Source organism: Leptodactylus fuscus, chromosome 6, assembly GCF_031893055.1.
Source record: "Leptodactylus fuscus isolate aLepFus1 chromosome 6, aLepFus1.hap2, whole genome shotgun sequence".
Classification (NCBI taxonomy): domain Eukaryota; kingdom Metazoa; phylum Chordata; class Amphibia; order Anura; family Leptodactylidae; genus Leptodactylus; species Leptodactylus fuscus.
The window spans coordinates 14,032,337-14,049,848 of NC_134270.1; the positions used below are offsets into that span (position 1 = coordinate 14,032,337).

Consider the following 17,512-nt stretch of genomic DNA (forward strand, 5'->3'; position numbering starts at 1 on the left):
AATGAGTTCTCTCGCAGCACTGGGGGCGGTCCCCAGCGTTCAAACAGTACTGGGGCGTCCCCAATGCTGTGAGAGCACTTTCCAGCACCGCCTCCATCTTATTCTGAAACGCCCTCTCCCTGTGTCGTCTTCTGTCCTGGGTTTCAAACTTCTAGTCCTTGGGCAGAGCCGACTGTGCATACCCGGGCCACAAGAAAATGGCCGCTTACTCAGTAAGCTGGTGTAGGCAGCCATTTTCTTATGGTCTGTGGGCAATGTGCAGTCAGCTCTGCCCGAGGCCTAGAAGTTTGAAGCCATCTCCAAAAGAAGACGCGCAGAGAGGCCATTCCAGATGGAGGCGGCGCTGGAGAGTTCTCCTGCAGCATTGGGGACGCCCCCAGTGCTGCGAGAGAACTCATTTGCACACCGAATAAAACCCTGATTTCTACCGAACCGTGGGGTCCTGGCCTAAAAGAGGACCTTTCATGTTCTCTGACATTGGCGGTATTATATACCACTAGATGGCTGACCGGTGTACTGAGTACAGCGTTGTATGTGCCGTGAGTTATCGTTTTCGCTAATTTTGGTACCGATATCGATCCACTGTCAGAAGGGCGGGGCTGAGACCTTAGCATCACCGCTGGTCTGTGAGGAACACTTCCAACCTCCTTTTCCCTCCTAGCGGTATATGATCAGATCCGCTGGTGTCAGAGGACATGAAAAGTCCTCTTTTAAAGGGATTGTCCAGATTTTTAAAATCGAAGATCGGACATCCCTTTTAGATCAGCTGAGATTCCCTGAGATTCAGCTGAGATCATAGGACTCCCCTTGCTGGTGAAGGCTCCAGTGCTAACTTGCTTTACTTCCTGTAGCAAATCGGACCCCTGCCAATCTAACATTGATGTCAAGTCAGGAGAGGCGCCCGGCTCTTTTTAAAAGGAATCTGTTGCCAGGTATCACGTCCTTATGGTGCTGGGGTGTAGGGCACTAAATCTGCACACTTCAGCCCCGTATGTTGTGCCACTTTGGAGTTTCAATCTGCTGGACGAGAGTCCTAGGCCGTGTGCAAGGGGCTTGTATTGTCAGTTTCTTCCGTTTGATCAGAGGCGACTTACACGTATTTGACGCTTCTCTTTCCAGGCTGACCTTTCTTCACACTGCGTGCGGAAAAGACGGGACTCATTCGGAATGTTTGACGGGTATGATAGCTGTAGTGAGGACACCAGCAGCAGCTCCAGCTCCGACGAGAGTGAAGAGGAGGTGGCCCCATTACAGTCCAGTCTCCCCATTATCAAGAACAATGGCCAGGTCTACACGTACCCAGATGGCAAATCTGGCATGGGTGAGTCAAAGATCCTTAAAGGGATTCTATCATTAAAATCCAATTTTACGTAGGAATAGCCTTAAGAAAGGCTATTCTTCTCCTACCTTTAGATGTCTTCTCCGTGCCGACATTCGGTAGAAATCCCGGTTTTCTTCGGTATGCAGATGAGTTCGCTCGCAGCCCTGGGGGCGGGCCCCGGCGCTCAAACAGCACTAGGGGCGACCCCAGTGCTATGAGAGAAATCTCCAGCGCCGCCTCCATCTTCGTCTGGAACGGCCTCTACATGCGTCTTCTTCCGGCGCTGGGCTTCAAACTTCTAGGAATGCGCAGTTGCCTCTGCCGTCAGGCCTCGGGCAGAGCCGACTGCGAATGCCCGTGGCAATTTTCCTGTGGCCGCTTACACAGTAAACTAGTGTAAGCGGCCAATTAGGGGTAAGCGGCCACCAGAAAATGGCCGCAGGCATGCGCAGTCGGCTCTGCCCAAGGCCTAGAAGTTTGAACCCAGCTCCTGAAGAGGGCATTCCTGAAGAAAATGGAGGAGGCCATGGAGAGTTCTCTCGCAGCATTAGGGACGCCCCCAGTGCTGTTTGAGTGCTGAGGACCACCCCCAGTGCTGCAAGAGAACTCATTTGCATACCGTCGAAAACCCGGATTTCTACCGAACGGTGGCGTGGAGAAGACATCTAAAGGTAGGAGAAGAATAGCCTTTCTTAAGGCTATTCCTACGTGTTAGGGACAAAAAAATAGCATTTTAATGATAGACTCCCTTAATCTATACACACATATAAAAATGGGCTCCGTTTACACCTACATCATGGCTTCTGTTTCTACTGACGATTTGACAGACCTGGTTTTTAGGAGAACCTGATGTACGCCATTGCTTTATAATGGATCTGTCAGATTTCTATATGGGAATTACCAAAGCTCTTAAAGGGGTTGTCTCAAACCCTGTGTGTATTGGATACGCACGTTCTATCTATTGCATAGGGCATCAGTAGATAATTGACGGGGCACACGGACCCTGCACTGATCTGACATGCCCGGTTGACAGAACAGGACAGGGATGATCTCCAGAATACTAGCATTCAGGTAAATCTGAGCGAGCGCCATGTGACTAGTATTAGGGCAAGAGGGGGCGGATTCTGACGCCGAATCCATCTCAGAATCCGCCCCCTCACAATGGAGGTCTATGTAGACCGCTAGCTTTCTTTATTCCGTGACCGGTATGTTCCGGCTCACGGAAAAAAAGAAACGGGCTGTCCTTTCTTCAAGCTGAGTCAGCCCCAGCGTCGTCGTCGCGACACCACCTTCCGAGCTAGGCCCATTCATTTGTGCCGCGACTGTCGGAAGCCACAACAGTCGCTGCAGGCGCATTTTGGTCCTATTCCGACGCGGCTCCCCGCATCAGAATCAGGACCAAAATATGCGGTCCCGTGATCGAGGCCGTACACACTTACACCAGATAACGCTCTATACAGATCTAAACTTTTTTTTTTTTTGCTTTGTTCTGTATTTTTAGCCACATGTGAGATGTGTGGAATGGTCGGGGTCCGAGACGCTTTTTACTCTAAAACAAAGAGGTTCTGCAGCGTCTCCTGTTCGCGAAGTTATTCCTCCAATTCTAAGAAGGCGAGCATCCTGGCAAGACTACAGGTAGTGGATTGGAACACTTTGATTTTATAAAGGGGGTTGTGCAGGTTTTTTTCACTGTTGCGTATAGTATTGGTCTAAATAAAGTTGAGTCGCTTTGTCCATATGTGACATTACTTATCCAATATTACGGTAATCCGTAATCACAGCCTGGATGACGCGGCAGAGTTGCGTTTACAACTCTGCAAGCCTCAGGGCTGAAATCTCCCAAAATGTCTCACTAGTTCACCCTCCTCAGAATGGCGTAGGGGTAATTAAAGGGTTTTTCTTGGACTTAAGTGATTGTCATGTAAATGGTTGTGGGGTCTGACAAACCAGGACCCATGCTGATCAGCTGGCCTGGTACAGAAGTGGTTAAATTGGCAGCGGGAGCTTTCGCCACCGCCACGAACTTGAAATCTTTAGATCTTTCAATAGTCTCTGGTCCACTGATTTCGGTGCAGTTTAATTTTTTTTTTTTCTCTAGCCCCCACCCATCCTGAGCAATAATTTTGTTAGATTCGGTACAGTTATGCTCTCTGCTGTTAGGTGGGCGGTGTCGGGCTGAAGCAGAACGACAGGGACCGCCCACCCGACAGCAGGTAGCATAATTGTGCTGAAGGAGACAGAAATGATTGCTCAGGAATGGTGGGGACTAGAGAAAAGATTCCAACTGTGCCAGAATCAGTGGAGAGGTGACTATAGGAGGAGGTAGAGAGTTGTAGTTGGTGGAAGTGGTGAGAGGTCCTCTTTAAAGGAGCCATCTGGGGTTCAATTGTTACCAATTACCCGTCTCAGAGGTGAAGGGGAAGGAGGTAGGTTGACTCAGGTGCCCGGTAACTGGTCCCCAGGATTCAGAGCCAGCCCGAAAACCCAGCGGGCAACACTAAAAGAACCCAGACAGAAAATGGGTAAAATGTAGTCCCCGGATAGCCCCTTGTCCGTTTGCTACGTGTTGAAGTTGATATTTTATATTGCTGTTTCTTTTAGGGTAAACCTCCCGCTAAAAAAGCAAAAGTTCTCCAAAAACAGCCATTAGTTGCTAAGTTGGCAGCGTATGCACAGTATCAGGCTACCTTGAAGAATCAATCATTAAGTAAAACTGGTAAGAACCGTTCTGTTAACCCTTCGCTTATTTTAGCCAAACGTCGGCGTTTAATACGTTTTTTCTTTATTTCCCTCTTAGCCATAACCGCAGAGGGTTTTAACTGGGGCAACTACATCACTAGCAATAACTTAGTGGCTGCCCCAGTGACCTGCTTCAAACATGTAAGTATTGCCCTGTATCTTTTTAGTCAAGTGTATGTCTTATGGTGGTTTTAAAGGGGAACCCGGTCCCTCCTTTGCCCGTCCCCCCTTTGTCTTGTTCTTGCTGCTTCTATCTCTGCGTATAAAACCGGGACCATTAAAGACCTACAGTATATTACAGACTTTGGCGACATGTTTTTCTGCTTCAGTCTTTCGAGATCCAGATGTCACTCGTACAGGCTCTAGGATATTCCGTATGAGGAATAAAAGCTCTTGACCATGCCTTCTTCCTCATTTACTGTCCTTGGCGATGGGCGTATTGTATACTTTTAGAAAGCTCCATTTGACACAGTCAGCTTTTTCGGTATATGCATTCGGCACCGATATCCATCCACTGTCAGAAGGACAGCCCTTACAGCCTAGTGGGCTATGAGGAATGCCCCTCTGACAGTAAGGCTACTGTCCAACTCTATACATTATTTATTAGGGGTTGCCCCACTGGTTTTGGCACAGTTGCAGTTGGCTGTGTAAGTGGCCATTTCCTTGTGACCCGGGCATGCGCAGTTGGCTCTGCCTGAGGCCTAGAAGATTGAGACCCAGGACGGATGAAGATGCAGGGAGAGGGTGTTCCAGAAGAAGATGGAGGCATCACTGGAGAGTTCTCTTGCAGCACTGGGGGCGGTCCCTACCGCTCAAACAGCAACGGGGGCGTCCCAATGCTGCCAGAGAACTCTCCAGCGACGCCTCTTCTTCTTCTGGACCTCCTTCTTCCGTCCTGGGTTTAAATCTTCTAAGCCTTGGGCAGAGCTGACTGCCCATGCCCGGGCTGAAAGAAAATGGCCACTTACACATTATTTATTAGGGGTTGCCCCACTGGTTTTGGCACAGTTGCAGTTGGCATTGTTTTCTCTAGCCCCAACCCTCTCCAATAGTCAAGGGTACTGTCAGGTGGTCGGCGTCAGGCAGGTGCAGACGAGGGTTGTGATTCTGAGCTCTGACACTGGCTGCCTTTGATTGGAGATCTGAATCACGCCCCCTGCCTGACACCGCCCACCTGACATTACAGAGATGCAATAGGTTGGGAAGGGTAGGGGGGTAGAGAGAAAATTCTGATTATGTTGGAATCAGTGGAGCGGCCCCTATTAACAGGAGGTGGTGAAAGGTCCTCTAAGTGTTCACTGATCATTATATTTGGCTTTCTTGGTCGGCTTTATCTGACTGCAGTAACTTCTTTTACAGGCACCCATGGGCACCTGCTGGGGTGACATCTCCGAAGGTGTAAGAGTAGAAGTTCTCAACACAGATAACAGTCTCTCTCCAAAAGTCTTCTGGATCGCTGTGATTGTGAAGTTAGCAGGTCCGTGACCGATCCACCCTCTCGACGTAAAGGCTATGTGCAACTTTTGCGGCACCTTTTCTTTTCAGTTTAGCATTGTACCATTTATAATATTATAAAACAAGGTACATAGGTAGCGACCTTTGATGTAGTATTACGTCATGGGTCGCATAGGGATGTATGGAGTGAGCTCAGGAGCTGAGCTCTCTCCATACACGGCAGGTGGCGGCTGTATAATACAGCCAAGACCTGCCGCTAACAGCAGCGATCGCTGCTGTTAACCCTTTACAAACTGCGGTCAAACGCGACAGCAGCGTGTAAACTGTGGAGGCGGCACGGGCGCCGCCATTTTCTGTCTCCTGAATGTCACCAGAGGGCGGTGATCGGTTGCTGTGACAGCAGGAAGTCTATTGAAGGCTTCTAGGCTTGTCATAGCATTGGTTCTATTGCAGGATGCCAGAGGCAGCATCTAATAGAACTGCTGTCATTTTGCTATTCACTGCAATACTGTAGTATTGTATGAGCGATCAGACCCCTGAGGTTTCAAGGTACCTAAGGGGTCTGATCATAAATGTGAAAGAAGAAAAAAAAAAAGTTTTTAAGAGTATTAAAAAATTATAAAAGTTCCAATCACCCCCCTTTCCCTAGATCAGATATAAAAGTAAATAAAGAACATGAAACATAAACATGTTAGGTATCCCCGCGCTCCAAAATGTCCGAACTACTTAAATATTAAAACACTTATCCCGTACTATGAACATCGTAGCAGCAAAAAAAAAATAAAAAAAATAGCCAAATAGCGGGTTTTTTTTTTTTAAATTGAATAAAAAGTGATCAAACCATCAGATCTTTCCCCAAATGGTATCAATAGAAACGTCTTCTTGTCCCGCATAAAAAGACACCGCTCCCAGCTCCATACATGTAAATATGACAGTTACAGGTGTCAGAACATGATTGAAATTTTTTTTTCTATTTTGCTAAGTTTTTTTCATTTTTTAAAAAGTATCAAAACATTACAAATACTATATAAATTTGGTATCACCGTGTTCATACTGACACGTAGAACACAGGTAACATGTCATTTGTACCAAACAGTGAACGCTGTTAAAATTAAACCCATATGAAAATGGCGCAAATGCATTTTTTTCTCCAATTGCACCTCATTCAGAATTTTTTTTCCAGCTTCCCAGTACATTGCACAGCCTATTGAATGGCGCTAGTACAAAGTACAATTTGTCCCGCAAACAATAAGCCATCGTGTGACTCTGTGAACTGAAAAATTAAAAAGTTACGGCTCTTGAAATGTGAGGAGGGATAAGCGAAGATGCGAAACCAATAAATGGCCTGGTCCTTAAGGGGTTAAAAATTCTCATGTATCAGGGCCGGCTTCTCTGTATACAGTATTGTAAGTGTTCCTTCTTGTTTTCAGGCTACAACGCCTTGCTGCGGTACGAAGGCTTTGAGAATGACGCCAGCCTGGACTTCTGGTGTAACATCTGCAGTAGTGATGTCCATCCAGTGGGCTGGTGCGCCAGCAGTGGGAAGCCCCTTGTCCCGCCACAAAGTACGTATTCAGACCTGCAGGATATTTCATCTTCATATTGATCCATGACCAATAACTCACTGCTGTGGATCCAACTCTTGGATTGTACCGTACATATGTTATTAGCTGTCGTGATGCTGCCGGCCAGTAGATATTTTGGCACTTAGACAAATCCGTCTGACACTGGGATCCTGCACCGATCAGCTGATTCATGGTGTACACTCAGAAGTAGAGATGTAGTTCCCCAGCACCATCACTACTGTATACAGCTTCTGGCTCTGTATACTGTAGTGGTGACGTCAGGGATCCGCAGCTCTGCTCTCATTTACTTGTATAGGAGCAGGGCAGCTTGCCGCAATATACCTTGTATACGGCTTCTGGCAGGCGAATCAGCTGATCAGAATCAGGATCTAGGTGTCAGACTCCCACCAATCACATAGTGACAACCTATCCTATGGGAAGGATTACCTGAGAGTCTTGGACAACATCTTATTGCATAAAGTATTTTAAAAGGAAGGTGTCGCCAAGAAATGACTTAATGTTTAAATCACATTTTTATATTAAACCCATTTTTTTAAAGAATTTGGTGATTTATTTATTTACCGTATATACTCGAGTATAAGCCGTGTTTTTCAGCACAGTTTTTGTGCTAAAAAAGCCCCCCTCGGCTTGTACTCGAGTCAAGAAAAAATAAAAAAATATTTTTTTTATGGTGGGGAGAGGTGGGTCTATGACCAGTCGCAATAGTAATGTATAGAATCTCCCATAAAATAGTGGAAAAAAAGCTTTAAAAAAATGTAATAAAAAAATAAAAGTTCTAAATCCCTCCTTTCCCTAGGATACATATAAAAGTAGAAAATGACTGTGAGACACAAACACATTAGGTCTCCCTGTGTCTACTGAATATAGATCTGCAGTGCTCCTGTTCCGTCAGGAAGGGGTTAATAGGAGCACTGCAGATCCCCTATAGTCAGCCAGACTGAATTCCAAGTGGGGGAAAAAAAAAACCCAGTCCTCAAGCTCAGGGAAGGGGCCGACAGACAACCAAAACACCCCCTCCCCTTCCCCAGCAACTACTGCACCCAAAAACTCCGACCATTTTAATTTTTGAAATTTTCCAGTAGCTGCTGCATTTTCCCCCTAGGCTTATACTCGAGTCAATAAGTTTTCCCAGTTTTTTTTTGTTTGGTTTTTTTTTTTGTAAAATTAGGGACCTCGGCTTATACTCGAGTATATACGGTATTATTTTATTTTACATCTCATTATCTATATCTTTAAAAAACAAAACAAAAAAAAAAACGTTGCAATTCCAACTCTTGCCACAAACCTAAAATAGTCTGTGACTTCTTATGGGCCATGGACACAACACAATGTTCTGGAGCAGACCCTATTGACTTTCTTGGGGGGGATTTTTCAAGGCATGCTGTGTGACCTGTGCTGAGGGGGAATAGATAAGATGTGACATCACCTATTGTGATTGGTGGATTCTGTGTCTTATTTACATATCATCATCAATGTGCTTTAACTGAGGTGACTGCTGCAAAGGAAACGCATACGGATAACAATGAAGTCTTAGTGCATTATTTGGTTTAGTGGCCAGAATCGGAACTGCATTATTTTTAATAAAATATTATTATAATTTTATTTTTTATTTATTTATTAGTATTATTATTTTATTACTATTATTATTATTATTTCATTTTTTATTACTATTTGTTTTTATTATTGTTATTTTATTACTATTATTATTAATCTAGATGATATGGGGAATTTTTGTAAAACCTCACAAAAAAAAAAAAAATTGATTTAATACAAATGTTAATTAAAAATCGGTCATTTTCTGGTCAGAAGGAGTTCCATTAAAACAGGGAAATGCCCCCCCCCCTCCCCTCCACCAATCCTGGGAAACCTGGAAGATCACCTAATGTGTATGGAGGATCGTGGCCCCTCTCCTACTGGTAGATGTGGGGAGAGATGAGGATGGGCTGGATGTCTTTGGGTTGATGAGCTTCCACCTTCTCCAGTTCAGTACTGGAACGCCAGTTTAACTCTTTGTTGTGTTGCTTTTGTTGCAGCCATACAACACAAATACTCTAATTGGAAAGCTTTTTTAGTCAAAAGACTGACCGGTGCCAAGACTCTCCCTCCAGATTTTCCGCAGAAGGTAGGTACACCCGTACTTTACCGAGGACCTCTCCGGATACGTCTGCTTCAGAGACGCACCTCTCCTACTAAGCAGACATAAGTGACGCATGAACGCCGCACATCTTTATTTATTTTTCTAAGGTATCGGACAGTATGCAGTATCCATTCAAGCCTTTAATGAAGGTAGAAGTCGTGGACAAAACCCACCTTTGCCGGACGCGGGTTGCCATCGTAGACACAGTCATTGGAGGCAGACTACGGCTGGTGTATGAAGAAAGCGAAGACAAGACCGATGATTTCTGGTGTCACATGTACAGCCCCCTCATTCATCACATTGGGTGGTCTCGGAGTATAGGTCATCGCTTTAAGAGATCAGGTATGCAGGCTTAAGCTTTAAGGGCTTACCCATGGTTCTTATTGTTATGGCCTCTCCTTGGGAAAGGTCCTCAGTATCTGATCTGTGCGGGGGCAGACACTCGGCCATTTGCTTCTGGCTCTGTACACTGTATGGCAGCAGTCCCGAACAGCTGCTGGATGTGGTGTTTGGGTATCAGCCCCCACTGGTCCGTTATTGAAAGCCTGATATCCAGCGTTAATTTGTTCGGGGTTCCTCCCGGGCCTGTTACTATACAGTGTACAGAGCCAGTTGCAGATCGACCCTATACTTTGTATAGTGGCATTTTAGGTTCCTTAAATGGTGCCACAACTGAGCTGCTGTATGATGTACAGACTGTTCTGCTTCAGACTCTGCACACTGTATAGTACCAGTCCCAAGAACTGATGGGTGCGGAGAAACCACTGATCAATACTGAGGATATAAAACCCAGGAGAACCCCTTTAATTCTGTGATTATTCCTATGGTGATCTGTTCTCTCGTGTTTCACAATTACAACTTACTGTTTTATTTTATAGATATATTAAAGAAACAGGAATCTCATTACGACGCCCCGGCCCATTTATTTGCGACCGTACGTACATCTCTAGTCATGTTCTCTCCTTCACTGTGATCTTATCTAGTTGGTAGTGCCTATCGTGGCAGGTTGGTGGTTGTGATACACAGCCCTGGCACTGCCACAGTTGGCTGGGTGTGTGATTCCATGAGTTTGCATGAGAAACTTATTTACATTTTTTATTTTTTTTTCCTGCTTTTATTTTCAATTTTGCATGTTACAATCTATATTTAAAGGGATCCTATCTTTTAAACACATTTTTTTTTTTCTCCCTAACATGTCGGAATAGCCTTAAGAAAGGGTTTTTTTTTTTTGTCTCCTACGTTTCCTTTTCTACTCTGTGCCGCCGTTCACCTGCAATCCTGGTTTTTCTCGGTATGCAAATGAGCTCTCTGGCAGCACTGGGGGCGTCCCCAATGCTGCCAGAGAGCTCTCCAGCAACGCCTCCATCATCTTCTGCAACGAGGTCTTCACCGCGTCTTCTGGCGGCGTCTTCTTATTTCTAGGCCTCGGGCCTAGGGCAAGCCGACTGCGCATGCCCAGGGCCACAAGAAAAATGGCCACTTCCACATTATTGTAAGCGGCCATTTTCTCGTGGCCGGCAGGCATGCGCAGTCAGCTTGCCCGAGGCCTAGAAGTAAGAAGACTCCGCCGGAAGAAGACGCGGTGAAGACTTCGTTGTAGAAGAAGATGGAGGCGGTGCTGGAGAGCTCTCTGGCAACATTGGGGACACCCCTAGTGCTGTTTGAGCACTGGGGCATGCCCCCAGTGCTGCTAGAGAGCTTATTTGCATACCAAGATAAAAACCGGGATTGGCGAACGGCAACGCGGAGAAGAAAAGGAAAGGTAAGAGACTAATAGTCTTTCTTAAGGCTATTGCGACATGTTAGGGAGAAAAAATTGAGTTCAAAAGGTAGGATCTCTTTTAAAAAATAAAATAAATAATTACAATTTCTTGTAATTTTCACACTTTCCACTAAGCCTAATAGAAGCCTTACACTTGCTAATTCTTTGGAGATTTTCATTGCAGTAGTCACTTCTTTGACTTAAGACAAGATAGGTCAGTGGTGTTCTCTATCGCTACTAACAATAGATGTCACAACTTATTTTTGCCCCCCTCCCTATGTAGAATATTCTCCCATAAATCTCAATACGTTTGTTCCAGTTTATTGCTGCCCATAGCCCAGACTATGATTGGCATTTGAGTTGTTGTATCGGACATGTCCACATGGACTCCTGTGACTGGGGTGGCACTGTGGTGCTCATACAAGGACTCCTGGTGGAACATTTGATACTGCCTCAATATAACAGCAGAAGAGCTCCATATAATGTATAAGGTTCATAACATAAGTGACTTCAATTTTTTTTTTTTTTATTATTAGGTCAAAGATGTTGACCAGAGCTCTGAATGGTTCAAGGAAGGCATGAAACTGGAAGCCATCGATCCGCTAAACCTCTCTGCCATATGTGTAGCAACCATAAGAAAGGTGAATACTGTGCTATTGCCAAAGGTTAAAACACAATTTCACTTTATGGGCTGAGCATCTGACTTTACACCGCTCCCCTTTCCTCTGTCTATGTCGTCATCCATGTTCTGGTCACCGTGTAATGTGAAGCGTAGCCCTTGTGCCTGGGTCTGGGTCTTCCGCATGTCAGCACGATATAGTTAGCGTAAGCCTCGTATGGTATCACAATTTTGATTGGAGACAACACTTAAAAGCATCATTCCCATTGGGAGGAGCTTGGTTATACATTGTAAAGCCTAATACTATGTTATAAATGAAATAGTGATGTCATCAGAAGATCTTCACACGCACGTGTCATGAGTCCGGTCGGTGTTCGGCCATACTTCTTTGGAATCGTAATGAAGATTGACCGCACTGTATGCCGTACTTGTGCTGGTGTGTTACCTCTATTGCTAGATTAGTTGAAGGGACTTGGATCTGTAAGAAAAAAAAAAAAAAAAAAAAGTTTATGGGATATGCTGCAATAATCCCGTTGGATATCAGCATGTAATGAACTGATATGGTCTCTAGTGCTCCATTCATAACTACTTGGTGATTCTGTAATTATTATTATTTTATTATCATTTTTATTTTTTCTTTAGGTTTTGGCAGAAGGATACCTAATGATTGGAATCGATGGCTCTGAAGCGGCAGATGGCTCAGACTGGTTTTGCTACCATGCTTTATCCCCCTCAATATTCCCTGTTGGTTTCTGTGAAATTAACAAGATTGAACTAACTCCGCCACGTGGTACGGCCTTCATCCTATCCTACTAATATATTATTATTTTTTATTATTATTATTATTATTATTTTATTTTGTATATTATATATTATTATTATTATATTTATCTTATTTATATTTTATATATTTTATTTATATTATATTTATATTATTATGTGTGTGTGTGTGTTTATTATTATTATTATTATTATTATTATTATTATTATTATTATTATTATTATTATTATATATTTATTGTTATTTTATATTATATTTTTATTTTATTTTTTATTATTATTATAAATTCTAATAAATAAATTATATAAATAGATAGTTTGTAAACTCGATTAAAACATAAGCTACTTTTTATCCCGGTAAATGACATGGCTTCACAACTGTTATGAATTTATGTTCACATACTATATTACACTGCTCTTATCTCAGCTTCTGATAAAGCCAGGGCTGTTATCTCTCTTTGTAAACACACACTAACCCTCAGTGGATTGTGCACATCTATTTGCATATTATCTGATATGCTCCAGGCAGTGCTGACACACTGGATGGGAAAACAACCTTTAATCCAAATTGGCAGTTTGCTAATTTTAAACATGCCGGGAAACAGAAAATCGAATTTGTCGCAAACGACGAGAGCTATGTAGGTAGCCAGAAGTCACAGAGTTCTCCTCAGGCGGAGCTGAGGGGGGATCATCAACGCCACACTCTTTATATGACGTCCCAGCGAGCTGCTGAGATGCCATTACAATCACGGGCACAGTGCTAGAAACAAGTTCAGCGGCAGCCCAGCTTGACGGCTGTTGAAACGCTGGACCAGGCGGATCATCAACACCAACAACACACTCATTATATGGCGTCTCAGCAAGCTGCTGAGATACCGTAACACTCATGGGCCCAGCACGAAGAACGAGTTCAGCAGCAGGACAGCTTAAGAGCTGCTGAAATGCCGGAGCAGGCAAACCATCGACGGCAGCAATTTGCTGAATATAGGCGGATCATCAACGCCAACAACCTGCAGACGAAGTCGCAGGCAGAGGCTAGTTGCTATTATATATCCTCAATGTATACCATGGATGGTATGTTTTCCTTAAAATAGCTCATAAACATCAGCGGAGGGTCTGACACATTGGATATCTGTGGACCAGTTGTTTGCTTCACAGGCCATATAACTTCACATTCATCAGTCACACAGATTGTTTTTTGCAGCTCTGTCCCATTGATGCGAATGGGTTGAAGGTGTAACACGGAGCACAGCCACTATACAATCTACAGCACTGTACTTGGGCTTTCTGTGAAGAAGCCGCAGCGATGGCTGAAATGCTGCAGTCTCTTCAAACAGCTGGTGGGACTGGACGTCGGACCCTCAGCCATTCTTAAGCAACGACTTATGCCTTGTATAGGTCATCCTACAAAACCTGCACATAGCACTCGCGGATTATGTTGCAGAAAATCCACTTTTATCTGTATTTTGTAGCCTAAGGGAGGTCTGTCGGGTGTAGACTCTCCAATCAGCTGATTCATTCAAGTGCCCACTATTGGACCCCCTATCTTAAGAGGGTGCCTGATTCCGGACCCACAACGATCTGATATTGGTGACTTATCCTTAGGATGTCTGCAATATTTTTTGCTTTCAATTCTATAAAGTATTACTGATCTGATGATGATGTGATGGCAAATCCAGACAAAGCAACTCATTGTTATTCGTTTTCCAGGATACGCAAAACTACCTTTCAAATGGTTTGACTACCTCAGGGAAACCGGATCTATAGCGGCTCCTGTAAAGCTCTTTAACAAGGTAATCTGCACGTTACGGGTATTCGGTGTCACATACTTGGCTAGGATTACATTATGTTTTCATCCTCCATTGGCTATATACAGCCGGATACGTTCTGAGTATATACCAGTGATGGGAAGCTGTGACGTATCTCACTGTACATGCATACTGCCGGATACATTACCCATACACTGCCTAGGCCTTGTATATTACAACTAATACAGTGCGCATGTTCCTTACCTGGTACCTGGCACATCTTGCTTCCTAATGGTACAGTTTTACTACAGCAGCATCTTATCTGTCTTTCCAGGAAGTCCCCAATCATGGCTTCCGTGTTGGAATGAAGCTTGAGGCTGTAGATCTCATGGAGCCCCGGTTAGTGTGTGTTGCCACAGTCACACGCATTATACACAGACTGCTAAGGATCCATTTCGATGGTTGGGAAGACGAGTATGATCAGTGGGTAGACTGTGAATCCCCAGACCTCTATCCCGTTGGCTGGTGTCAGTTAACAGGCTACCAACTACAACCTCCAGCACCACAATGTAAGTCACAGATTCCTTACAAAAAGCCATTTTGGCTCCACTGGGGGGGATTATGGGAAAAATATGCAACTCTGTTTCCCAAGCTGTAAATAGGGAAACAGTGCCTCTGTTAGCTGCCGTCTAGAGGTAGCCCCCTTAGTACATCATCCCCGACTTTCCAACAAGCCTTTACTGCAATGATGCAGAATTTTTCCAAGTCAGTATCCCAGCTGTGGACAGCGCTGTTTCAGTCTGGTTGGATCTCTTCAGCACAGCGTAGGGAAAACTGACTCGGCAGAGGTGAGAGACTTCTAGACCAGGTTATGGGGATAATGTCACTCCCTAAGGAGAGACCACCTTCACACTTGTATGGAGACTTACAAAAAGCCATTTTAGCTCCACTGGGGGGGATTATGGGAAAAATATGCAAATCCATTTCCCTAGAGGGCAGCAAACAGGCACGGTTTCCCTATTTACATCTTGGGAAACAGATTTGCATACTTTTCCCATTTATCAATTTGGTGATGCATTTGTAGTTAGTGACAGAAGTTTGTCAGATTCCTCAATGTGAACATACTCTAACCCTGTAAGCACTGACTAGGTATCTAAACAATCTCTTGTGTGTATCCTCCTCCTATATATGCTTTCCTCTCTAACTAGAGTCTCTATGCTCTGCCCCTCCTGATACATGGGATTCTTTAACTTGTTAAGAACCGGGACTATTTGTTTTTGGTTTTTAACTCCCTGCCTTCCAAAATTCACATATTTAATATTTATATTTTTAGTTTGCCTCTTTCAGCGAAGTCCACTTCTAGCTTTGGCTCAACAAAACGCAGCGTTTCCACAACGTGTATCTGTGTTTTAAACAGCTTCCTCTAGTGGCTGCTGAAGACGGAAATAATTTAATGGTCTAAACTAATGTGTTTTCTCCCACTGGACCTAGGATACTGCCACAGGTGCAGACATACAAAACATGTAACTGGTAATTGTCATAAGGTCAAAGCCATGTTTATGACTAATTGTCCAATAATCCTGGGTTAAGGGGATATTGTCACTCCTTAGGGAGAGACCACCATATAGGTGTGTGGAGATTTATTAAGCCTTTAGCACTCCACTTCGCAAGGAACCATGGGAAGAATATGCAAATCTGTCTTCCATCATGGAATGATTACATCTTGGAAGACAGATTTGCATATTCTTCCCACAATAATCCTGGGTAACTGTCGTCGTCCTAATTAGGCTGAGTGCCAGCAGTAAGGAAATGACACCAGGCACACAGTCTTGGTATTAGTTCCTCTCTCAACCAAGGAGGAAATACTGATGCACTTTTATTAAAACAACATGGGGTTAAACAGTAGCAGAGAAAGGAAGAAAGAGAACAACAACATAAGTTTTCAATCCTGATTGGTATGGGACATCTCAATCAAACAGAAAAAGTTTAAGCAGTTCCGTATATAGCCAGCTACTCCCGGTCCTGTGTGGTAACCTTGGGGAGCTGTCTTCTGGCATTTGTTTTTCTTGCACCCATCCTGGATGCAGGCGCCATCTTATCATATAACATTATACCAGTTTCAAGCATAAGCAAGTATATCTAGCATTCAGCTTTTAAGGATAACAATGTTTTTCATACATTACATGATTCTAACCTTCACAATTGTATAGCCTGGTTACTAACGCTCTTGTCTCACTGTGCCTTATAGCAACAAAGGACAACCAGACCACTGTATCCAAACAGAAGAAGAAGTCCAAGTCTCAGCAGTACAAAGGACACAAGAAGAGTAAGTCAGGATTTCTGTTCAAAATCATTTTGCATTCGATTACTTAAAGCGGCTGGACAACTTCTTGGGAGTATTTGTTTCACGGATACATTTTGTAATTTACTTAACAGATTTTGCCTCCTTTCTGTGAAATCCTGCATGTCTTTCTTTCCCTTGTTTGGCTATTGAGAGCGGTTTCATCTTTTCACGGTGTATGGGTCGTGTGATGTACAAGAAGGTCATTCATACAGTTATACCTCAGGCATATCTAGAAACCTACTTCTGGTGCCATATGAAAGAGGAAATTCTCATCTTTCATACGACACAAGACCTGCAATACCAGAAATATTAGTTGAAAATCCACTCTGGATTAGAGTATCTATATGCAGCTGCTCCCAATCCCGACTGTTTACAAGCAATGCTAAAACTGCAACCTTGTGCCATATAAAAGATAAGAATCTCTTTCATACAACACAAGAAGCAAGTTTATATGTCGTATAATGTCCAAGATATCACTGCATGCAGTGATACCCTAACACAATACACCGTAATAAGCAAGGGGAAGAATGAAAAATGCAGGATTTCACAGAAAGGAGACACAATGTGTTAATAAAGGATGTTGCAAAATTTATTAATGTCACTAATGCTGCCAGAAAATCGCAAGTTGTCAAAAAGTTTAGCCACACTTTAAAGCAGGTCTGTCCAGAAAAATGCAGAGCTAAGGATCATGATGGCTTTGCTCTTGTATTAGTTAGATACAGGTAGACCTCTCTATCCCTGTGTGTTGGTGCTGAGGCAGGACCTCCAGGCTTTGCACCAATTAAAGGGGTAATCCCGGTCTGGTATTTATGGCTATTTCTATAGGACAGAGACAGAGTGCCCAAACTGCAACCCAAAACCCACTAATTTATCAGAACGTGCCAACACGGCAATTTAACCTTACCATTACATTTTGCTCCACACAATCCTATCTTGTTCACAGTGGCCCCCACACAGTATAATCTGCTGCACAGTGGCCCCCACACAGTACAATTTGCTCCACAGTGGCCCCATACTGTAT

At 43.9% G+C, this 17,512-nt stretch overlaps 1 protein-coding gene across 1 annotated transcript in view; it reads left to right on the forward strand.

Annotated features, from left to right (window-relative positions):
• MBTD1 (mbt domain containing 1) overlaps positions 1–17,512 on the forward strand; it is a 47,370-nt gene that overhangs the window by 19,341 nt on the left and 10,517 nt on the right. Inside the window, exons 2-15 of the mRNA XM_075279380.1 lie at positions 1,120–1,321; positions 2,823–2,956; positions 3,923–4,037; positions 4,119–4,201; positions 5,420–5,537; positions 6,946–7,080; positions 9,135–9,223; positions 9,346–9,580; positions 10,117–10,172; positions 11,537–11,641; positions 12,262–12,409; positions 14,110–14,192; positions 14,482–14,716; positions 16,396–16,473. Coding sequence (XP_075135481.1) covers positions 1,120–1,321; positions 2,823–2,956; positions 3,923–4,037; positions 4,119–4,201; positions 5,420–5,537; positions 6,946–7,080; positions 9,135–9,223; positions 9,346–9,580; positions 10,117–10,172; positions 11,537–11,641; positions 12,262–12,409; positions 14,110–14,192; positions 14,482–14,716; positions 16,396–16,473 — 1,816 coding nt within the window. The remainder of the gene's footprint in view (positions 1–1,119; positions 1,322–2,822; positions 2,957–3,922; positions 4,038–4,118; positions 4,202–5,419; positions 5,538–6,945; positions 7,081–9,134; positions 9,224–9,345; positions 9,581–10,116; positions 10,173–11,536; positions 11,642–12,261; positions 12,410–14,109; positions 14,193–14,481; positions 14,717–16,395; positions 16,474–17,512) is intronic.